Source organism: Malus sylvestris, chromosome 11, assembly GCF_916048215.2.
Source record: "Malus sylvestris chromosome 11, drMalSylv7.2, whole genome shotgun sequence".
Classification (NCBI taxonomy): domain Eukaryota; kingdom Viridiplantae; phylum Streptophyta; class Magnoliopsida; order Rosales; family Rosaceae; genus Malus; species Malus sylvestris.
In genome coordinates, this window is record NC_062270.1 from 37,929,341 (window position 1) to 37,953,904 (window position 24,564).

Sequence of the window (24,564 nt, forward strand, 5' to 3'; positions counted from 1 at the left end):
TTGTAAAAATATTCAATGTTTAATTAAATATTAGATAGCTATTAGATTTATTGAATAGCCGATAGATTTCTAACTGTTTCAAGTTTAATTGATACTAACGAAAAATGGATTTGAAAAGGTGACTTAAAAAAAATTGAAAGTTCAAATTTTCGTACAACAGTTAGCTAGCTAATGACAAGGAAAATAAGAAAAGAGAACAAGAATTTTATTTTCGAATTTTTTATGGCTGAAAGAGCATCACAATTAGTTTGTACTTCATAGAGATATCTCTGCATTGGACGACAGTGAGTAGTCAGTTGTCAATTGATCATGTTTGCTGCAAGCGTGATAACTGAGCAGCAAACGCAATGCATATTCAAATTTTCCCGTGATGTTTGATATTACAGGACGCTCTTCCTTCTGAATTTTGTTTCATACAAACTTGATATGATCTATTGATTTGATAAACGTTAATTTGTCATCAAAGTTCTTTTTAAAGACGTGGGATCTGATCTGATCTGATGGATGGGTGCTTGTTTCGATGGAGATGAAGATCACAGTAAACGTTGGTCCTCTTTCCTTCCATGCCCTGCGTCTGCGTGCTTTCTCATTGCAGACGGCTCGTTTTTTGACGCCCTAGTAGCTACCTGTGAGATAGCCTTTCAAAGTTTTTGGTAATTTTTTTTTTTGGACAAGTTTGAAATCGACTGGATTTTTCTTTTCCTCTCATAAATAAACTTGAGCAATTGGTGAAATAATTAGTCTACAAAGTTTAATTATTGGAATGATCGCTTTTTCAGTATCTGGTTAATATGTGATCAAAGTTTAATTATTAGATTGTAGGACTAGTTGAACAGTTTGGACAAATGATATTATCTACATTAAAGAAAAATGATGGACTTAGCCTCATAATAAGCTAGCAATAATGTGGTTCAAACTTATCTTTGCCGAGAATCAAACATTTCACTTAAAAACGAAAGAGAATATCACTAGATCATAATACTAAGTAACTATTCAAATTGTTAAACACCTAAAATGGTCCATCTTTTTTTCTTTTTTTTTTCTTTTTTTTTTTTGCCATTTTCCTTCATTTAAAGGTCCAAAAATAATGAAATCTGAAGATTGAGATGGGACTAGTCTTAACATCTGAAATAAGAAGTAAATGCAACAGTCGGAGCAGTCTGTGATCTCCTGCTATAGGGTGGGGTGCTCCTATATCTTTCCCCTGTTAACCTGCAGCACAGTAACTGAGAGGAAGAAGAAGATAGAGCAAGCGACCTTTTCATTTCTCTTGGTATGCTAACATTACATTTATTTGGCTGCTCAAGATATGCCATCATTTAGCCCAGACCCTATTGGGTTGGTTAGGAAATTGGTTTCGCATGTTTAATTTGCCGCAACACATCACATGTCAGTACAACGTGCCAAATACAAACACGTATCTCTTTTTTATTACACGACTTGTCACGTAATAAAAGATACAAAAAATATCGTACAGAAGATACAGACAATTGACTGTATACAACATCTGGTACTTGTGCCGAGGAGTCCCTTATAGTACATGCAATGTATCTCTCTCCGAGTCTCTCTATCTCATGCACATACAAGAAAATCACATGCAATGTGTCTATCTCGCACTATCTCACCCACACACAAGAAAATCATGTGACGAGAGAAACAAGAATTTATCTTGAGAAGTGACCTTTTGTATGTTTCTATATCACAACTATGGTGATTTATTGGCCCATTGCTTCTAAAAAATCAATAAGGTGAAGAAAAAAAACAATCATTCTCGAAGAACTGTGGTTCATTTGGTGAAAATTTTCACCTGTTCAGTTTCATGAACTCGTCTGTCTGGTATTTCCCGCGATTTGAAGTACGCGGTTCCTGAATTATGTCGAAATCCATCCAAACTCTGTTGTTACATTGTAATTTCTCCTTCAATAGCTGCTGGAAAGCAACCTAATAACCAACTCCAATAGCTCTTTCTTGGCACACAAGGTTGGACTCAAACATGTTTTGGAGAAGTTATTGATGCAAGTAGAATTTCCAACCATTGTATCCCGCACACTGCATTCGGGGAGCAGATAATTAGCACAAGAGATGTAGCGGCAAGCACATCGAACCAATGTTTCAACGATCCCACCAGCAGTAGTAAATCCAAGACATCCATACTTGTTTGTGAAGAAATTTAAATACAATGTTCAACTGTCACCAGAAATCGCCACAAGAACAGATACCATCTTCAAAGTGATGAAATCTATTTGCATCCCTCACAACAAGCACCCGCCTAAAAACCTTTGAAACTAGTTTAATGAAATTATGGCAATCGCCACAAACCCGAAGGTTCTTGGTGATTCGGATAGGGGTTCCTTTGGGAGTTTTAAGCAGACCGTATGCAATTGCCAGCCTTTCACTATGTCCATAAAGCATTTTAACTCTCTCTTCTTCCTCTACATTGTGCAAAACAAATTTGGTTTGAGCCACATAATCTACTTCTCTCTCCAATTTCTCTGTGATTTGAGCTAACTTGAGGTAAATATCATCGGACTGCGGATGAGATTTATCCCTCGCCGTGAATGTATGAACCTTGTTTCCAACCTCAATCCAACTACATCCCGGATTTTTCTTCAATCCACTCCCCTTCATTCTCAACCTCACTTCATCTACATCTTTCCATCTTCCACTAGCAGCAAACACATTAGATACAAGCACATAATTTCCAGGATTCTCCGGGTCCAACTCTAAGATTTTCTTTGCTGCAATTTCTCCGAATTCTTTGTTAGAATGAACCCGGCAAGCCCCAAGGAGTGCACACCATACCTCAGCGGTAGGTTCACTCTGCATGCTATTCGTAAAATGGTATGCCTCTTCCAACCGATTGGCGCGACCAAGAAGATCAACCATACAGGCAGAATGTTCAGGCCATGGTTCCAAATGATATTCATCTCTCATAATTTCAAATATTCTTTTACCCTCATCAATCAAGCCCGAATGACTGCAGGCATATAGAAGAGCCAAAAACGTAATATGATCAGGAACATTTCTTTCACCTTCCATCTGCTCGAATAAATCAATGGCTGCCTTGCCTTGGCCATGCATTCCATACGCATTAATCATGGTAGTCCACAAAATTAGACTTCTATTTTTAATACAGTTATATACCTCATATGCATTCTCCAAAGTTCCAGAGCGGGCATACATATCGACTAGAGAGCTTCCAAGAGATCCCTCTAAGATGAAGCCCTTCCGGATAAGAAAACCATGAATCTCTTTCCCTTTCTTCAGAGCAGATAAACTCGCAAGAGCCGATAGTATACTAACTAGTGCTATAGCATCAGGTTCAACATTTGTTTCCTTCATGAAGTGGCATAGTTCAAGGGCCTCATTTGCAAACCCATTATGAACATAACAAGAGATCATGCTCGTCCAAGACACAATATCCTTAGAGTCAATCAATTCGAACATCAGCTCTGCATATTTCACATATCCACACTCTCCATATAGGTTGACAACTGCATTTTGTAACACCAGATTGAATAAACCTGTTCTCACAGCGTAACCATGAACTTCTTTTACCCAAGAAACACATTTCAAGGCCCCACAAACAGCTAAAATGCTTTCTACCATCATTGCATCAGCATCCAATTGGAGCGTCTGCACCTTCCGGCACAATTCTAAGGCCCTTAAGTGACAATTATTCTGAGCATAGCCAGCAATAACAGTTGTCCAAGAAATTAAGTCCTTAGTAGGCATCTTGTCAAAAGCACGGCCCATGAAATTCACACAACCACACCTAGCATACATATCTATCAGTGTATTTCCGAGCTGCAAATCAGAGTCGAATCCCTTTTTAATCGCATAAGCATGAGCTTCCAACCCAGACAACAAATCTCCTAATCGACCGGATGCTGCAAGGATATTTAATAGTGAAACCTGGTCAGGTTTTGTATCAGTACTCTGCATATCTCGGAACAACAGCAGGGTTTCGTCATATAGACCATTCTGGGAAAAACCAGAGAGCATGGTATTCCACGAAACAACATCCTTGGCATCCAAGTCTCTGAAGATTATTGCAGCCTCATGCATGTTACCACATCTCACGTACATAGCAAGCAAAGAATTCGCCACATAAATGTCAAAGAAGTGACCCGATTTCAACACAGCAGCATGGATCTCCATACCAAGTTTACCACAAAAAGAATCCTCGCAGGCTTGAAGAGCGGCGACAAGGGTATATGAGTTCAGGGCAAGTCCCGAGCTTAGCATTTCTCGAAACAGCCCCAATGCTTCAGCTGATTTCCCATTTGCGGAATACGCTGAAATAATTGAATTCCACGACACAATATCCTCTTTTTCCTTCACACCATCAAATAACTTCCTCGCCCCGTCAACACATTTGCAGTTTGCATACATCGAAGCTAGTGAGTTGACAACGAGTGTTACATTACTATACCCGTATTTGATAGCCAGACCATGAATTTCTGCCCCATAACGGAGATTGTTAATCGCAACGCACGCTTTCAGAATACAAGGAAAAGTGCAAGAATCGAGAGGTTCCTCCAAAACCCTCATGTCCCTATACAGCTCCAGAGCTTTCCAAGGCTTCCCGTTTGAAGCACAAGCAGCAATCATCGCGTTCCAACTGAAAACCGTTCTGTGGGACATTTTATCAAACACCTTCTCCGCGTCCAAAAGAGAGCCACATTTCCCGTACATAAAAACAAGCTTAGTACTCAGAAACGCAGAATCGGGCACATCACAACATTTGATCAACTGGGCGTGGATTTGCTGCCCTTCTGAGAGAGCCTTCTCGTTTGCGCAGAGCTCGAGGACCGGCGAGTAAGCCGCATCTAGAGAGAGCTGAAGGGAATTTGGATGAGTGAGCAAACTGCCGAGTGAGTGAAAAGCTTCCCCGAGGCTTCCTCCGTCGCAAACCTCCTTCAAGGAAGGTAATTTAATGGGATTTTGAGGGTGTTTGAAGAAGTGGAGAATCGGGTTTGGCAGAGCTTTCTTCAACATAGAGTGGCGGTGCACGGCGGAGGAAGTGGAGGAGCAGTAGTGTCGGGTTGAAGTAGCCATTACATTAGCCGAGTACGTGCATGGCAAACGCAAGCGCTGCGCGGGACTATATTCTAGCGCATAACGAGCGTAATGCATGCGTTTTAAATTAAGCTTTGATGTACTAGGACGGAGATTCGAACTCAAGTGCAGCGGAATTCAATTTTGAGTGCAAGTGGACCACGCAATACTACAAACAACTGATCTCAAAAAAAATCCAAGATGCATTTTGTTATTACCAGTTTCAAAATAATGACATGTTTACTTATTTAGAACAAGAGAGTCAAAAATTAGATAAGTTGGGCACAGGCGATTATAAATTGTGAACTGACATGCTTTTGATTTTGTATTCAATACTAACCACAACGAAGTAAAGAATCAAAATAATTCTAATACAAACATTCTAGTAAATGCTCGAGTAAAGAATCAAAATAATTCTAACTAGCAAAAAACACACTTTGTGTATGTGTAAACAATTTTTCTTAATAAGTGCATATTTTTTTTAATATTATATAATTACTGTTTTGTCCTCCTTATGTAAATATTATGTATCAAAAGTAAGTAAAATTAGAAAGCTATGATTGTCATTATCGAAAAAAAAGGTAAAATAGGAAAAATAGGGATATGAATGTCATTTTGTCAAAAGGTACAAAATTACTATTTTACCCTCCTTTTGTCAATAGTGTATCAAAAGTGAGCAAAATAGGAAAAAAAATGAAGGAAAAAAAGTTGACAAGAAAGGTTTTCTTAATAATAGTATAGATACTAACGTTCATCTAGTAAATGCTCGAGAAGTTGTGAATTAGAATAATTCCACTACCGAATCGAAAACAAAACACAACCTTTAGTTCGTGGGAGAGGGGTAAATTTTACAAAAAGAAATGGGCAATAATAAGTGCCCAAAATGCACTATTTCAAAAAGAATTGTAGCCCAAAAATGCCCACAATTGACCAATTTGACACTGGACCGATCATTTTTCACCCAAACGTCCCCATTCCTGGCACACTTCTCTGCTATACAACTTCCATCACACACCGTGTTAGTCCAACTATTTACATTAAAAATAACAAACAAACCAAAAAACCTGTAAGACTGGGACGCTCCTCGTCCGAAATGGAGAGCATCCTCCTATTCATCCTAAAAGCATCGAGTATCGCCTTCCCGATCAGATGCTCAACCTGGTGTAGCAAAGATCCTGACAGGCAGCATGCTTGCGTGGTTTTCAACACAACAATTAGTTTATGGGTGGCTTCGTCTTTACTGTCAATCCTGTATAGTTTTCTCCTGTTCCGGTCCAGGCCAGCCCTGCTGTCACATTTGTACCCTTTAGCATGAGCAGCACTTCCGTTCTTTTCATCACGAGGGTTTGGGTCTTAGTTAGAACCGAGAGCTGCCCCATTTGCTGAAGTTATCACACTTGAATCGTATTTTAGGATCATCACCCCTGATTCATTGATGCTCTCAAGCTCTCCTCTGGCACTGTCCATGACAGCAAATGCCCGCCAGAATCCCCGCTTAGTAACTGCTTGAGGTCATTTGTAAGGAGAAGGGCAGTAACGGGATGCTTATGAAACTTGAGCACCTTGTGGAGGACCAACCTGTACTCTGGTACTTTATCATTGAGATTTAAACCACCCATCCCATTGGTCGTTGACTTCTGCTGGGAACTCTCGAGGTTGGTGTGGTAAACCATTTGCCACACCTTAACAGCCCCACTTTGATGACCCGTTACATACCAGTTTGTGTCCAGCCAATCAGAAAATGAACTACTTGTAACAGAAAGAATTGAATCAGAAGGCAGTTGAGACGTGTTAACCATTGCAAGGCAGTCCCCATTAACGCTCCAAACTGCAAGTAAAATTCCAGCTGCTGTCACAATATCCCCTGTCAAGTCATTCACATAAATCGCAGAAATCGGGGCTGGAAACTCAGGGAGCTGCCTAACAAAAACCAAGGAGCTGAGATCCCATATAACAACAGTGCAGTCATCTGATCCACTCACAATCAGCATGTAAGGCTGGCTAACATGAAGACATGTAATTCTGGATGCGTGGGCGCAGAGTGCCTTCTCCAACTGCAAGCGCCTCAAGACACGGGAGCCAGAATTACTGATTCTCCAAACAGAAACTAAACCATCATCAGCCCCAGTGACCAGAATCTGACCATCATGGCTAACGCCAGTACACTGAATCTGGTTGCCCCCATGAAGATTCTCATGTGTCGATAGGAGTCGATCTTGATCATAGCTCATAAATCTTAAGCTACGATCTGGGAAACCCCATGCAACATACTTGGTATACGTTCTTGGCTTAAGCAAACAATTTGTTCCTGCCACTAGGATTTTCTCATTGACAGTAAAAATCTGAGTTATCGAAGACGATGTCTTGCGTATCTCATGCTGAACGAGATGGTGAGAGTACTTAAGTGGATGAGGAACCCTTCGGTTGACCTGCCTTTTCACATGGGGTTTGAGGAATAGCTGTTTGGGTGTCTGCCCAAAATGATTAATCTGTGCTAGAATTGAGGCTTTCATTGCAGGATCTGTCACCGAATCTATGTCTACACTCCCCTCGTACGTGTAGTGATAGAAAACATTCACAGCTTCCTCAGCTGCCTGTCAATTTCAAGGAAATTTATAATGAAAAGCAGACCAAAACAGAAAGTACTAAAGTAGAACACAAAGTCAGGACCAGAATAAGTGCGGTAAACAAGTGCTTGGCACATGAGAGCCAGAATAGAAAAATAGTCCAGTAGTATTATATCTCAGCAAATTTTCAACCAACAAGTTCTTTATCAAATTGAGCTTGTAATCCGTTACCAAGAAAAATTGAGCATTAAATATATGTTTGGTTGCAAAAATAAGCACATGCAAAGATGAGGACTTCACTATTCACCAGTTCAAGTTAGGTTTGGGTATATCTCATGCAATCACATATATGTGGGCAATATGTCTCTAGGTGCGGTAAATACTGAACTGAAAGATGAAACTAAAATGATGCCACAAATTTCTCTGAAGAACTTCCAGGTGCACAAGTACAACTTTATGAGGCCTATTAAAAGCTTATGAATGAGTTGCAGCGTGCCAAGAACGAATCTCGATACGAACCTTTCCTCTCTGTTTATATCCAAAAATGAGATCTATCCAATGATGCAAATTTTGTGAAACGTAATCAGATTCCAGGGCCTGCCTGTGCTTCCTGATGAATTCTCTAGCACTGCCTTTAGCCCATGGAGGTAAGCCAACATCACCAACCTAATGATAGAAATTAAAGAGATAATGTTTAAATTCTCAAATAGTAGAAAAAGAAGAAGATTCAAGTAGCATTGGGCTCTTGCTCTTAAATAAAAAAGTGGCATTTGGCTAGAGCACAAAAAAACCCAGTTCCCCTACCTTAACTATTAGCATTTTCAAAATTGTATGTACCAACAAAAGAAAACTTTTGTTAGAACATCTTATTTTGTTTATTAGAAATCACAATATTTTGTTTATTAGAATGCACAATAGAAAGTTGTACACGTCTACCCAAATGGTATATGCATTTGGGCCCTCAAGGGTGGTCGATGACTGTCAACCGTCAAATAATTTTTATTCTTAGTAAGGGATTAAGATGTTTCACCTTCTCTCCTGATTGCTTCTCTCCCAAATCAAGATTGAAACGATTTTCCAGGAACTCTGGCATGTAGAAAAATTCAGGAATCAACTCCTTCACATCTGATGTGTTGCCCTTTCCAGCTGCACTGAACCAAGTATCTTTAATACTATTAAAAAGACGATCAGCATGGTCAAATTGCCCTCCCTGTAGCTTTTGATTCTCTGTACTGAAAGGTGGTAGGCGTAGAAGATAGAAGAGGACAATCCCAGCACTGGAATAATGAGAACCATAATGGAACTTTGGGACCTCCGGATCATCCCAGCTCTCGTACCTGAGTAGAGAAGGAAAGATAAGATGAATAAATAAACAGTGCTGATAACATACGTCCAAAAATGTGTTTCTGCATATAGAAAACCATGCTAGAGGAAGTGCTTCATGTGGTTAAAACAACTATACAGAAATGAAACAGGAAATACTGTAATCAAAGAAAACACAACTTAAAACTTAAAAGTGAAATAAGAATAAACCAGTGGAATTGATATTACCTTTTCCTGAATTCTTCTCTGCCCTCTAATGTTTGACAACCCATCGGTTTGTCAAGTCCACGAAAAGTCTTGGGATCTGATAAGTCCAGGTTTTCACTCTCATAATCTGCCAGAACCCATGGAAACACTGGATATTGGGTAAGATCACTGTATCCCCGTCCTGCCAACGTGTTGAGATGCATGAGGTACTGGAAATTGCTTATTTCTCCATTTTGCCACCTCTTTGAAAAGGACTTGGCCATTGACTTAAATAGGCGGCTACCCTCATTGCTTTCTTGTTTTGCTGATCCTGATATGGTTGTGTCCAACCTAAAGCAAGGAATAGAATTATGAATTAAAAAATTACTGGCAAAAATCCCAAAGGTGATGCAGAAGATATTCGACAGGAAAACCATCAATACATAAGTAAAACACTAATATAGGTAAATTTGCGGTTCATATCTTAAATGCTATGTTCCACAATATACACTTGCACAGTTTCAACATCCCGAGTCCCAAAAGGGCACACAAACAAAACACACACAAAGACAGACATACACACACTAGTAGACCAAAAAAATCATGCAAAATAACACGAAAAGGACTATTGGAAAAAAAAAATTAGAGGGAACCGGGAATTGATTGCTTACATGCTATTTCTGGGAAGATTCATGGCTACTAGATTTTTGAAAACTTCTTCCCTTTCTTTTTTGTGGAACACCAAAAGATCATTACATCCATCCATGCTAAAGATTTCAACAGCAACAGGACGCAACTGGTAATCACGCTTCAAAAGCTCATGAACACTGTTAAGTTTCCACATGTTCCAAGGGTGAGGTAGATTACCACTAGTACAGACTTTCTCCTTTCCCCATGCACCGCCATTGTAGGCCCATGCTCTTCCCCCAACTCCTGACTTTACTGTTACTCCCCAAGATGAAGTTGACTTTGAATGGAAATCCATAGTAACATCCTTCTTTACACCAAGAGCCTGATCAATGATAGAGAGTTCATCTTCGCATTCCTTTTCACAAATACACCCAGAGTCGTCGATATAGAAGTTTTCAATCACATACAGAGAATGCTCGCCTATTAAAAATATACCATCATGCTTGTCCAGACCCATAACTCGTTCACAATTATACCGAAATCGTATCTTTTCAAAAGGTTCCAGATAAGGCCTGATCAGGTATTCACCATTATCATGGAGTTCCTTATCCGATTTATCATCTGTGACTTTGACATCATCGATTCTTGCAGAAGAAGATTGCCATGGAGACCCTAGGTCAGATCTTTCATGTACACTGTCATCTATGGGGACAGATGCTGAACTAGATTTTCCACCAAACTCGAGTGCAGAGTGCAAACTTGCTTCATTGATACTACTAGCTCTATCATCATTCCATTCATGACTAAAAGAAGCAACATCTTTGGCATTATCAGGTTCTTTAAGAAATGACCCTTCATACAGTTCACCATCAAGGCCATTCTGTTTGGCACTATCAGTCAAAAGTTGAAAGTATGACTCAGAATCATTATCAGAAGCATCCAGATCATTCTCATTATTCTCTTTGGACAGCTCTGCTTCCCTTACTTCAAATTGTCCATCAAGAACATTTTGGATAGTATCAAGTTTCAATCTGCAGCGCTCAAGTTTTTTGCGCATCCTGTATGGACCTTCAATTGGACAAAGCTGCCAATCAGGATCCCGATTAACAGAGGATTTTTGCATTGGGAATATTCCCCGCTCATGGACAAGTTGTTGAAGATGCGTTTGCCACTCGCTCTCAGCATGCAGAACCCATCCATACTTGTCTTGACGCACCACTCTTAGTTCAGTGGACATTGCATCACGCACCAATTCCAGTGCATATCTCCGTTCATTCACCTGCTCCCAGTGCTTTATATCTAACTTTGATGTATCCCTTGATTTTCTCCCCATTTCTCTCTTGCGACGACCCTCCATAGCTTTAATTCTCACTCCTGGAAATTTTGCTGATCCAGTAATATACTGTACCCACATAATGGAAGCACACTGCTCTAGTACTTTAGTCACCATCACTTCAGAACTCTGAAGCCATTCAAAGAAAGCAGATAAATTTTCAGTCAATATTAATAACTTGTCAAATCCCCCATGTAGCACATCCAGTTGGTGTCCTTGATTTGGTTTAGAAACCAGCAGATCTTCTAGAGCTACCTGACGATGCACCAGGAGATACTTGACAATATCAACAGCCATGTTCTGCACATTCTGTCGTTGGTCATGCAGGAGAGATATTAAGTTGACACAAAGACAACAATTTATATCGGTATCCATATTGCTGGGACAGAATATAATTCGCCTGTGAGCAACTAATAACTGTAAGACTGTGCCGATATTAATTCCTGAATTATCATGTGAAGAGTTGGAGGAAGCTCTCTTCTTTGATTCAACTAGCAAACCTAAGGACAAAAGCAGATCATCTTCTCCTATTGAAGACAAGAATGATGGCAGAAAACAATACAGTATCATACGATTTGTATTTTTAAGAATTGAATGTATATAAGCATCAAGTTGTCTGCTCCCTCTTGCAATAGATAAGAGGCTCTTCCCACTAGGAGTAGCTTCTTCAATTCGGCCATCTTTATTTGCTAATTGTAGCATGGATAATAAGAACTCAAGCGTCTTTAGTATTCCAGAGGGTTGAGGAAAAGCGCCCATATATGCACGATCCACTATCATCCAGCATAAGGAATCTAAATTTGAGGACCAACGATTTTTATCTAGCTTTTTCTCATTTTCTTCATCATCGCGCAAGAGACGCCTTTCCAGAAAGTTCATCAGTCTGCTAAGGCACAATCCTTGGAATACCAACATAGAATCTACATCAACATATAATGGAACACTTTCCAAGATTCCCTCTATAATCTGTGATGCTTTAATTTGCTCGGTCACAAACTCAGAAAGAACTTCTGCAATAAAATCTAAAACGGCAGTGGCTCCAGCGGAACAAGGACCACCTCCATAGCCACAATCATCCATTTCAAGAAGTAGCTTTGGACTAGCTGAAAAAAAATTACTTGCATTAGAAGGCCCAGGAGACTTCAGCTCTGCAGATGGATCAAATTCAGTGGTAGTCGCAGAAGAATCAATGGAAGGAGTGGCAACCAAGGGAGATTTGAATTCATTATAGCCCACACTTCCCAGCCAAGATGTCAATGCTAAAACAGGAGAAGGAGAGGGTGTAAGTGGGAGCCTCGAACTAGACTTCTCTGATAAATTGGGAGAATCAAGCATGGTAAAAGATGCGGAACTCTCAGAATCCACTGGTTTAAGGGGTTCCAGGGTGACCTTACGGAAACTAAAATCATTTGTGCTGGATGTGGCAGAAACTTGGTCAGCATTGTCACCATCTAAGCTCTGAACAGCTTGTACATCCTCTTGCACTGATATGTGCAATTCCGGCTGGGCTGTAATAGCCTTGGTCTTTGCTTTATCATCGGCCCCAGAATTTAGGGGAACAGCCGTATCTTCAGAACTTGAACTCACCTGAGCAGGAGGGAAGCTTCCAACACTGATGGAGGTTTTGGCAGACTGATCCTGTTCATGAGGTAGGCTAGAAAACGTGTTCTGTGAACTACAGGTATCGTCACAATCATTCAAGTTCTTCTCTTCTGCCTTTACAGATAGCTCCTTCGCCATCTTCACAGCATGGGCCGCTCTGTAAGAAACAAGATAATGAGTTGAGTAAAAAGAGAAGTTCTAAGAAAAACCAGTAAAATTTAGATTAACAGTATCAATGTCAGAGAATACTCGGTCCCATAACAAACCTGACACAAGAAAAATATAGGTCAATGCAGCTTTCGAGAAACTCTGCTCGTTTGCAGACAGCAGTGAAAGGGGGGCACATTTTTGCCAAATCAACCATAAATCTCAAGACTGAAGTAGCAGCAAAAGGGGCTGATGCCTCCCCACCCATTAAGCGTGCCGCATATGTTTTATGCATCAATGCTTCACCTTGAAGCTCCCCGGCCATGTCTGCATTTCCATTCACGAGTTCTGCCACAAGGCCAGCACCAACCTGGGAAAGATTACCAGATTGGTGAGCAAGCATTGACTGAATGCTCAGCCTATCAAATGTAGATTTTGCCATGGTAATAACAGATTCCAACAATTCTACGAATTTCAGTTCCACATTACTTCCATCATTTGGCATAAGTGCATGAAAGTCTAGCATGCGAACTTCTGGCAATCTAGGATAGACAGACTTTCCGAATATCAGACAGAACAAAATGTAATATATGTCTGGGGAATCATAGAAGCTTGGAAGCACCCGGGTCAAGCCTTGATAACCTCCACTTGTCCGAAACTTTAGCGCAAATGTAGGAGACGAAGTAAGACAAACTCCAAGAAGAGTCATGATCCATCTCATACTTGTTGGGTGAACAGATTCATCTAGAAAATATGTAATCAATTTAGAAGAAACAATCTTATGCCACTGCTCAAGCAATTCTTCGGATTTAATGGTTACTTGCAGATCAATAAGCATCTCCAGCAGCATGTTTCTCACGATTACATGCTTTCCCATGGCCTCACGCACTATTGGATGTCGGGGTGTCAATTCAGGTGGATCAAATGTCATAATCACAAACCGAACCACATGTTCCAGTTCAGAAGAGAGAAACCCATCTTCTAAAATGACACCAAGCAATACAACCAATTTCTCCAAAACGGGAACTTCAACATCACCCCGCTGTAGAGTAACTAATAAATGTTGAACAAGGTTTATTCGGCGCAGAACAGTAAGGTTATGATTTCTGTACCAGTGCATGGACACTAGATGCTCAAGAAAACCAAGAAGTGCAATTTGAATTGCAACTGGAGCCGTTACCCACAATGTCCAATCCAACAAGACATGTTCAACCATGTCTTCATTTGACAAGACAATGCAATTTGAGGTTTCATCCGGAATATCAGCACTTTCAAGCTCCGAAATGTGACTAAATGAATCTTTTGGTGCAGAAAAATCATCCATGTCTCCTTGAGATCCAACAGAAGAAAACTCATCACGAAACCTTGACAAATTAAGTTCCTCAAAACTGGTTTCCTGCATAGTTGTAACTGGTGACAAATTAGTCCGATTATATTTCAACTTCCTCGGTTCCGAAAATGAAGCTTCACAAGCAGCAATCTGGAAAAAGATCTCAAGAGATTGCATGTCAAACAGTGACATTCGACGACGCAAAAAGAGAGCCAACAAATGGTATCCCCGGCATTTTTGCATGTCTCTCACATTCTGAGGATTCTGATGAAGGGCAGAGGCCAGTAAAGTAAGGGCCATTTGTAGCATGTCCCTAGTCTCAGCAGCCTCAACTAAGGCCAGGATAACAGTCATCCCACCAACCAGGCAGATAGTATCACCAATTACACATTGCCTACATAGGTAAATATCCCCATGAAGACGCCCAAATCGTGGTATACCTGCACAAAACAAAAAATGAGAACAAAGGAAATAAAGGAAAATTCTAAAAATCTAGATCCGCCAGTTTTTCACATACATACATGCATATATATTTATATAATCATATAAATGTGAAAATTTGGACCCAATACGTGAGCCGTCGTCTTAAACATACCCCCAATAGGAGAAGCAGCTGCTGACAATGGATCAACTAGATTGAGCATGGATAGCTCCCCTGATGCTCGAATAGCTTCTGCACAGGTTCCATCAAATGCGAATATAAGCTTCTTCCCAGAGAGCTGTGAAGAGAGATAACCTAGTCTCTCCAAATCCCAAACAATTCCACTGCCATCTGCCTTGGAGACTACTTGCTTACTAGATTTGTCAAGCTTCTGTGTATTAGAAGCCAAGGTCAAGTCAGCATCCAAGGTATCTAAGATAGCCATGCTACCACCACCACATGCCTGGTTGGGGACAAAACGAAGAAGATCCGTGTCCTGGAAGAGCCCTCTATATCCTCTACCAAGAATGTACATGAAACAAATACTACCTGAGGTGAGCACCTCCTCAAAAAGGTAGCAAGAACGGACCTTCCAGGTCGAGTCACTAACTCTTGCACAATTAACTGGAGTCCCCACGGTTACCTGCAAAGGTTTCCCAATCGGAGATGGAGAATATCCTAGTTTCCCTGTGTGTCTAAGCTTTCCATCAAGATATACATAAGCAACACTGGCTTGGAACAATCCAGCAAGAGCATTTGGCTTGCTATGTACAACTGCAAGGTGATGCCACCTGCCTTCCTCAAGTTCCAATCCTGAAAATGATAAGGAGCAAGAACTGCTGGTTGCAAGGGTAAGAACACCATCCTCGTCAAGATATAATTCTGCATAGAATGCATTTCCATTATTTGCAGCACCAACAGAAAATATCCGGAGAATATGCCGCTCATGATGTTGCCCGGCAGAACTGCTCCACTTTTTAGAAGAACCAGCTTTGGACTCAGTTTCTTTTGTTTGCAACTTCAACAGATTCTGAAACTGAAACCAACAGACAAATGAATAACCAGCTGCTGGAGGCCATGATCTTTCTCCCAGAGAAACCTGAATGGAAGCATGACCAATCTTGCTCATGTCCATCTCTACAAATGGTGCGAGGGAAATATTTTCTGAATCCTCCATGAGAATTAACCTTTCCATCATGTCAACAAGTATACGACCTGACTTCATTGACCTCATTTGCAACACATATCGAATAAGCATTCGAAGTTCTGATGCAGATAACCTACCACCATATACATAAAAAAACCTTGTTATTCAAATTGAATAATGTCAAACCACCACTCTTAATTGCTGAGAGACACCTCCATTCCCAAAAATCCATATATAAATGGCACAGAAAAAGAACTTAGATAAAAATAAAGTGAAAAGACAATGAGAACTGAACAGAGAAAACAAATAAATTCCAATACATGTACGCAAGTCTTACCTGTATGCCCCAAGAACTTCCACAATCTCCAGAGCATGTTTAAGGAATGGAGATGAGCCCAAAAGGAATGGGTGAATGGTTTCCAGCAGAAGTTCAATGCAACCTAAATACATTAGACAAAGTAGAAAGTGAGAGTACTGGTCACCAATTTAGATACTTAAGCCAATAATTATTGTTTTTCGCACCTATAGAGGTGAGGTTTTCCTGGTTGAAGGGACCAGCATGAGCAAGCCTTTCAATAAGGTTAAGCACTTCAAGCTGCATCTTTGGAGTAAAAAGCAGTAACGACCGAATAAGAACTCTGACAGCACCAGCGTTGAACACCCGTTCCTTATCAGGATGAAATGAACCTGATGTAGTCATTATTGAAAAACTTGAAGACTCATTATCAAGCACATCCGACGATGTAACACTTTCTGATGTTAAGAACGGTGGAAGCACAATTTCAAGAGCTAGTTCAAACAATAATTGTATGACTTGCTTTTCACAGTCCACACCAAGTAAGCCTGACTCGGATAGAAGATCATAGAAAGTTTGGGATGATATAATTGTGTGCAATTTTGTCCTATTAACAGCATTACCACACACCCCAGCAGTCACTAGACGCAACAAATACGTAAACACCTTGATGTAAACCTCTAAAGAAGATTGATCTGAATGCTCCCCTTCACTTTGGAAACTATGGAGTGTGGTAAGAAGAATAGAAAAACCAGTGGCTTCACCAAAAACCCTCTGAGCTGAGTTACTAACTCCCAGAATGCGCCACAAAGCCCCCATAGTGTCACATTTTGCATCATTTTGAAGCCTGTATTGAGATCCCGTAACACTGGTAACCATTCCACTTTTTAGAATTTCAACAATCACACCTAATTCTTCAGGATGTGCCTGGTCAAATATGAGAAACTAAAGTTATTTCGAAAATCGACAATGGCAAAGCTCGATGACTAAAATACTACTATGTCTGCACAAAAGCTTCTATAACTACTTCTATGTTATGAAAGTTCTAGATTTGTCACTAATTTTTATTTCAGAAATATATGAATGAAAATTAAAAATAAAAATAAAGGGACAAGAATTGAATGCAAAACCACGGAAATTCAAATTTGTAGAGAGTTACAGTATACTAAAAAAGTAAACAAACCTGGGTACCATCTTCAATGATCAAACATGACAATACCCTAAGCACCCCTGCTCGGTGTGTGTTAGACACAAGAAACGGAAGAACAGTAGTTACACCATTAGCCACACGGAAAGACGATTGGTTGGTTTCAGTTTTCTTTAATAAAGAGACCATACAATCCCACGCTATAGTAATTGTACCATCAACTTCAAATATAGGAAGCTTCCCTGAACCAGATTCCATTAGTTTGGGTGATGAAATAATTACATCCTTGGTGTCCAAGTGCTTTTTAAAGCTGCTTGAACCAGAATTTATCTCCAACTGATTAGTATTGGCACTTTGATGCTCTGAACCCAAAAGCAACTTGTGCTGCTTCAGGTCATCCAACAAAACCTCCAGGACACCAACTTCTCGGAGGACCTTTTTGTACTGCTGGTCAAAAGATAGAAGTTTTACAAAAAAAGAAAGTACAGTGTGCTTTAAGTCTGATGATATTGGTTGCTGCAACAAGCAACAAAGTGACAGTAACTCTTGCTCAGGGACGCAGTTTACAACAGTCACGGCATACTCAAGAATTTTTAGCAGTATCTCTTGTAAAGATGGAGGAAAACCAGCCATATTTAGGATGAAAAGTGGAACAGTCCGTAACTGCTGGCACAACTTGTAATTTTCAAGATGACTTGAAAATATTTTGAACATTCTATTCAGAACTTCTGCTTGCAACTCCCTGCTTTCTGCTTTGAGGAAAATGTCCTGCAACATCTGAACTGCTTCAAGGTCTTTGACTTTATTATTGTCCTTTTCCCAAACTTCATCAGCCAATCTATCTGAAGATGGTGTACGACTTCTGCTATGGCCACTGGACCTGGTATGGGAAGACTTGGAAACTTTTGGTTCGGTTGGGCCAGTTTGAGCTAGATTAACAAGAACATCAAGCAACCTAGACAGTGTGGGAGAAAGTTGTTCATCTAAGGGTCCCTTTTCTCCCATGGAATCCTGAATGTCTACAACATCCTGTGCATGGGAACCGCCTGAAGCAGAATTTTTGTCTGAAAATTTATACTGAACAGAATGGAACCCCTGACTTTCAGACATTGAGGAAAGAATTAAAGCAAACTGAACAAGGAACTGATAACCATGGGCATTATGTATATCCTCCCTAAGCCTGACACCACCAGCATCTACATACCCAAAATGTATCAGAACCAACACATATTTAAGCTGCAGAAAATGATATTAAAAAAATACAGCACAAGGAAGAGATGTTAGTTCAACTAAAGAAGGAAAACTGATGAGCCAATTACCAGGTCTATATGACAATTCAACACATTCAAGCAGCAAATCCACAATGCCCATAGTATATGTAGAATCACCGCAATCAGGATTGAAATCTTTGACAGCCATTAAAAGAACTTTAATCTGCACAGGGAGAACAGAAAATCATAATGTGAGAATAATTTTAAAATGATAACCAGAAAACCATGGATCAAGCCATTCTTTGAAAACAATACATTAAAAAAGTCAGCACAGCCTGTGTAATCATCATTGGCTAGCTCATGTTCCTGCTAGAACTATATGCTTATCCAACATTAGAGGGTATGTGGGAGGTATGCATGGTCAGTTGAGCAGGCATATTCAGTATATTTAGGATTTAACCATTACAATGCAGTGCACGCACATAATATATTACATACCAGATGATGTTTGCGAATATAGTTTGCAGTGCTCCCATTGTCATTGACCAAAAGAAGACCAAGAATCTGGAAAGATAAGCACAAGTTAGCACAAACAAAATCCGAATTACGGGTTCTAATGTCTCTACAAATACGGCAGGCAATACGTGCAATGTATCAACCTGCATAGCATGTCTATGAAGCTGAATGCTGTGCAGCAGAACCAGGCCCTCGTTGTATCTAGAGAAGACTGTCAAAGAGCCATTCGCAACCATCTGAAAGAGCAACTGAAGAGAATCATCCTCAATCAAACTTTGTGCTGCCAAAGGATGGTTTGCCAGTGCTTTCATAATATGCACAACACTCCCCTCTACCTGCATAATTATAGGTTAGAAACAAAAAGAAAGTTTAAAACGTACCATGAACCGAGAACATAGCAAGTACAACAGGCTTAAAAATCAATATCAAACATGAATAAATAAAATTTCTGATAAAGTAATAATGAGGTTTGGCCTAATAAGGCAAGTGATAATGGACAGCACAATAACATACAAATAAAGACGAGTTCAGTATGAGAAAAATGTCACGCACTACTGGCTGGAGTTCAAATATGTGAAATATAAACATCTAACAAAGAAAAATAAAAATGTTAAAATACCCACAAATCATGGCATGTTCAAAAAATGTCACGCTTCAAATGCTACAAGGTTCTACTTCTACTAAACACAAGATAGCAATTAAGCCTATTGTGTTTTCAAAATCAATCTTTGCATACATCCATGTGTAATAAACATGTATGGTTTTGTGTACCATTAAGTAAAAGCTACCTCAAGCCGATGGACTTGGCCAGCAACACCGTCATAATCTTTCTCAGTTGAAAGTAGTTCATCATGATCAGTAGCCTTTTGCTTCTGATTGGCTTCATCAGGATCCAGAAGGGCATTGAGAATATGAATGAGACAGCACAATATGCCCGAATCAAGGAGAGATTGTTTATCAATAGGCTGCAAACAGCAAAAGGAAACAAGCATTAACAGCATGTGAATGAAAGACAAAAAAGTCATTTAAGTCCGTCACAACCAAATAAGTATCCTAATCTAGTGAAATTAACAAAAGTTTACCGCAGAAGCTAGCACTTGTAAAGCAGTTAACAAATTTGAACCAGGACTGATGCCATCCTGCACGGAAGTAAATAAGATTATGACTTCAGGAAACAGATGAGAAAACAATGATAACACCCACTAAAATAAAAGCCAACCTTTGTGACTTCTGAAAAAAACGTCAGTACTTTTTCTACATCCAAATATCTTTTTCTGCTGCTGATTTTTAGCTTCTCAATATCTGTTACAAATGCCCTTCCCAGGACAAATGAGAATATATGTGTTTCAACTAACCTGTGTTCATCAAAAGTTGTATGTTAGTCAACAAACTCGGATTTTTCTATAACCAACAGTTATAGAAATGCAGAGTTTAACTTTTACCAAAAGTTCCAAAACAAGCAAATCATTTTTCATGATTCATTTTCTAATGTGAAAAAACTGCTTTAAAAATTCAAACAAAATTATGCATCTGTACATACTCAAATTAAAATCAAATAGAGGTCTCCAACTCGACATGACAACAGATTTTGGTAATTGGATCTGACAAAAATAAATGAGGAAAAACATGTTTTCAGTGACACCAGTGACAAGAAAATAGAGTGGAGTAAACAGTCAATACTTGTCCAACCCAGCTTTAGCAACACAAAGTTGCTGGTTATGCAGGGAACTGATCTATTTTAATTTGCAGCGGCACCATAAAACCAATTCAGAACACACATAAACGTCAAATCAATAATTAATTTTTCTTAAAAGGAAATATTGTATACATCACTTGCATCTCTATTACAAGGTAAATTAGCCCTTCGCATAGTTAATTTTATCACAACAATATGAATCATAATATTACATCCTTTTCCCATTTTTCGAAGAAATTATGTACCAATCAATGCAGAAGACAAGAAAAGGGGGAAGAGGGTTCATACATGGTAACTAATTGAGCTACATTTGCATGTTGCCTTACTAATCTACAAAAGATATCTACAGTTAAATTCAAGGCCGCTTCTTTCTCCTGCATATACAATTTAAAAAAAAATTAGAAACCATTATTTTCAGAAACAAAAAATAACTGCATGCAAATATATAAAAGCAACAAACAATATAATGAAGATTCTGCCTAAGAATAAAAGTTAATGATTTGAAACGTTTTATCCTAATTTAGAGATGTTATTGGGGATTTAATTGGTGATTTCAGTTTGTTAGAAAGCTAATTGGAGATCTGATTTCTGGAAAGGCTACATAAATAGTTCATGATGTAACCATTTGAGGATCTTTTTTTTTTTTCCAAACGTATTTTGAGGATTGACTATCATATATTTATGGGTGTAGCGGAGATGAGGATGCTTCGTGGGATGTGTGGGCACACGAGAAAGGATAAGATTGGGAATGAGGATATCCGAGGTAAAGTAGGAGTAGCCGAAATTGTAGGAAATATGAGAGAAAATCGGCTCCGGTGATTTTGAACATGTGCAAAGAAGGCCGACTGACGCTCCGGTTCGAAGATGTGACTACGGGACAGAGGTTCAGGGCCGAAGGGGTAGAGGAAGACCTAGGACAACTTTGGAAGAGACTCTAAGAAAAGACTTAGAGTACTTGGATCTAACGGAGGACATGACACAAAACCGAGCGCAATGGCGTTCTAGGATTCATATAGCCGACCCCACTTAGTGGGAAAAGGCTTTGTTGTTGTTGTTGTTGTTGTTGACTATCATATATTTGAAAACCCCGACACCCTATTGCTCATCATCTCTGTCTCATTTCCCCCCTCTTCTATTTCACCCAAAAACTCTCTGCTCCTTTTCCCCTTATTTATTCTGCATCACATCGATAAAAAAGAAAACACATGGAATAAGTAATGAAAAAAAACCTTTTCAGAGCTGGATGACCGGAACTCTTCCCAAAATCTCTTGAAGTCCAATTCCAATTCATGTTTGTCTCTGCTTTCACAGGCATTGGATGTTAATGATCTTGTAATGCTACAGTATCAAATTGAAATATAGAAACTACAAACAACTGATACCATGCATCCTTTATGGAAGATTTATATGAGAACACAAATCATAAAACTTAGATGTTGACCCTCACAAAATTTATGTTAAGACTCACTAAAAAAGACAGCACTAACTCTTTACTTTGGCACCAAAAGCTTGCAGTAACTTTTTGCTACTTCTTATAATAATCCAAACATGTTTTGAGTGGCCAGCAGAATCAACAGCTACATAATTCACCTCTATTGTTTTGTACAAACTATTTGCATGTATACATATATAGATTATACATGCATGTGTATAGACTACCCTCTTTATCCGCCAAATCTCCAAATTTTACCACACAAGCTATGTGTTATATTCTACATGTCCTAATCACGTCATCAGACATAGTCTATTACATTTTCCTTTCTAAACCCATTCAAGCATATCAAGGTTTGGGAATGTAAAGCATCAATCAACGACAAACAAGCTAAAGCCATGAGGTTTGATGACTAAACTCTAACCCAAGCCACCATATGCTAAAACAGGGATCCATTCAAGGACGGGTGCATTAGCTGATCACATATAACCTATAATCACTGATGAGTTGCCACGAATGAGATGTCAATGACATCGATGCCAAGGCAATGCAACCATGGGCTACACTCTGAAGTCAAAACCACTCCAACACGCTAAAATTAAATCCATTTTCACACCATCAGTTGCTGCAAAATTTGTAGGGATAGTGGAACAGACCATCCAACGGGTGAGACTAGATGAGCCAAATCTAACAATCTAGCATTTGATCAAACAACAAGCTGCAAAGCTTAAGTCAACAAATACTCATCACAGCTGACAAGCTTCCCTAGAGTGCATAACACCGTTGAAGTATTAACAAAACACTCAATCCACGGCCACTTAAAACCCATTAAGCCCCCAAATTAACAAGAAATTAGTAAATAAATTAAACCCAAAATGCCGTACTGAAAACGAACAAGTTTATCAATATATTAAACTACACAACTGAAAACCCAATAATTTTAAAAATAAAAATAAAAAGCGAAAAAAATGAAGAACACAAGGAGTAGAGTACCCTGAAGGAGAATACGAGCCGTGAAGAGCTGAATTAGCATTGTTATTGGCAGAGAGAGCCGGCGACGATGACGAAGAAGCGGCGGCGGCGGCAGCAGAAGCAGATAAAGAAGACGACGGCGATTGAGTGAAACCGACCTTCTCCCTTAAGTCCTTAAGCAATGCTCCCCATTTCATCGTTTTCCCTATTGATTCTTAATACATACACCTCCTCTCTCATCCGCCGCACCAGATCCAAGCTCCACCGGAAGGATCTGATCCAGCCACAGAAACCTCACAATCAAATTTACCCAAACCGCACAAAAATTCCAGGAAAATAATATCTTTCCCGGAAAATCAAAACGAACACGGAGCTAATAAACCAATGCGTCCCAACAGACAGCGAGCGGACTCGGATTCGGGTCGGGATTCGGAGCAGCAAGATCCGGCGTATCGAGCTCGATGAATCTCGGCGTTTCGCTGCTCGTTTCTTGCGCGTTTCTTTCTTCTCCGCGACGGATTTTCTTTCCCGGATTTCGTTCAATTTTTTTTTTCCCGATTTTCTTTTTCTTTTTTCTTTAATTTTTTGGTGTGCGAAAAACGCGGATACGCGGACTTCGGAGGAGAAAAGCGAAAAGAAAATGAATCGAAATAAATGATAACGTTGTCTCTGCGTGTTCTCGGACCGCCTCTCCGCGCCTTGTTCGTCGCTTCTTTCTATATATCCTTTCCAACTTCAACTCTCTCTCTCTCTCTCTCTCTCTCTCTCTAACTCTTTCTCTCTCTAGAATAAAAATTTAAAAATATTGTAAGCAACGTTGTGTCGTTTTTCTATGCTCTCATCGGCCACTTCAGCATGGGATCCACGTCTCCCAGGGTTCCACGTGGCTTCTTGATATGAACGTGCCAGACGTGACTGCCACTTTCTCTTATGAGTCCTTCTCTCTCTCTCTCTCTCTCTCTCTCTCTCTTCCGGCAAAGCAAATCAAAGATTCAAATGAGAGCTTTTTAAAATGTGTTTTTAAAATGATTTAAAATATTTAAAATATTTTTTTTAAATATTTTTTAGTTCTAAAAAGACTTGAAGTGTATTTTACAAGAATCATTAGTTATATGCTTCTTCTAATGAGTGTTTTAAGTTTTTTCCAGGATTTACTTATATTTTTATTAAAAATTGGTTCTAAAAATATTTTCACCAAAAGTGTTTTTTGTCATTTTAAAAGTACATCTAAACGAGCTTTATATTTTTGTTTAAGAAAAACTAATGAAAATGGCTTGAAAACTTTGAGTTTTAATCAAAATGATAAAAATGTATTGTAAATGAATAGTACAAAAGTGATTTTTTAAAGTAAAAATATATTTATCGTCAAAAATAAACAGTATCATAAATGTTTTGTTAAAACCCCTTTTGTTTACGGTGGGAAGCAATTAATTATTGATGCAACGCTATTGTATGTGCCTTAATGGCTAAGGGATCTAGCACGTACCTTTTTCTTTTCTTTTTGTAATTTTATTAGATATCTTATATTAGAGCAATTTCATCTCTAAA

At 39.3% G+C, this 24,564-nt stretch overlaps 2 protein-coding genes across 2 annotated transcripts; both read right to left on the reverse strand.

The window, feature by feature from the left end:
• Positions 1-1,390: 1,390 nt before the first annotated feature.
• Positions 1,391-5,502, reverse strand: LOC126588406 (pentatricopeptide repeat-containing protein At3g63370, chloroplastic). The gene has a single exon (XM_050253493.1). The coding sequence runs from the start codon at positions 5,137-5,139 to the stop codon at positions 2,191-2,193; it is 2,949 nt and encodes a 982-aa protein (XP_050109450.1). The 5' UTR covers positions 5,140-5,502; the 3' UTR covers positions 1,391-2,190.
• Positions 5,503-5,835: 333 nt separating this feature from the next.
• On the reverse strand, positions 5,836-23,804 carry LOC126588701 (protein SPIRRIG-like). Its single transcript, XM_050253810.1, has 19 exons — positions 23,038-23,804; positions 21,842-21,911; positions 20,901-20,986; positions 20,136-20,271; positions 19,999-20,055; positions 19,705-19,881; positions 19,060-19,251; positions 18,899-18,964; positions 18,509-18,623; positions 17,226-18,385; positions 16,270-16,969; positions 16,085-16,187; positions 14,775-15,880; positions 12,969-14,619; positions 9,809-12,859; positions 9,180-9,488; positions 8,659-8,965; positions 8,148-8,294; positions 5,836-7,655 (listed from the first exon to the last, which is right to left on the reverse strand). Exons 1-19 carry the CDS (start codon positions 23,211-23,213, stop codon positions 6,480-6,482), a joined length of 10,785 nt encoding a protein of 3,594 aa, XP_050109767.1. The 5' UTR covers positions 23,214-23,804; the 3' UTR covers positions 5,836-6,479.
• Between the last annotated feature and the right edge of the window lie 760 nt (positions 23,805-24,564).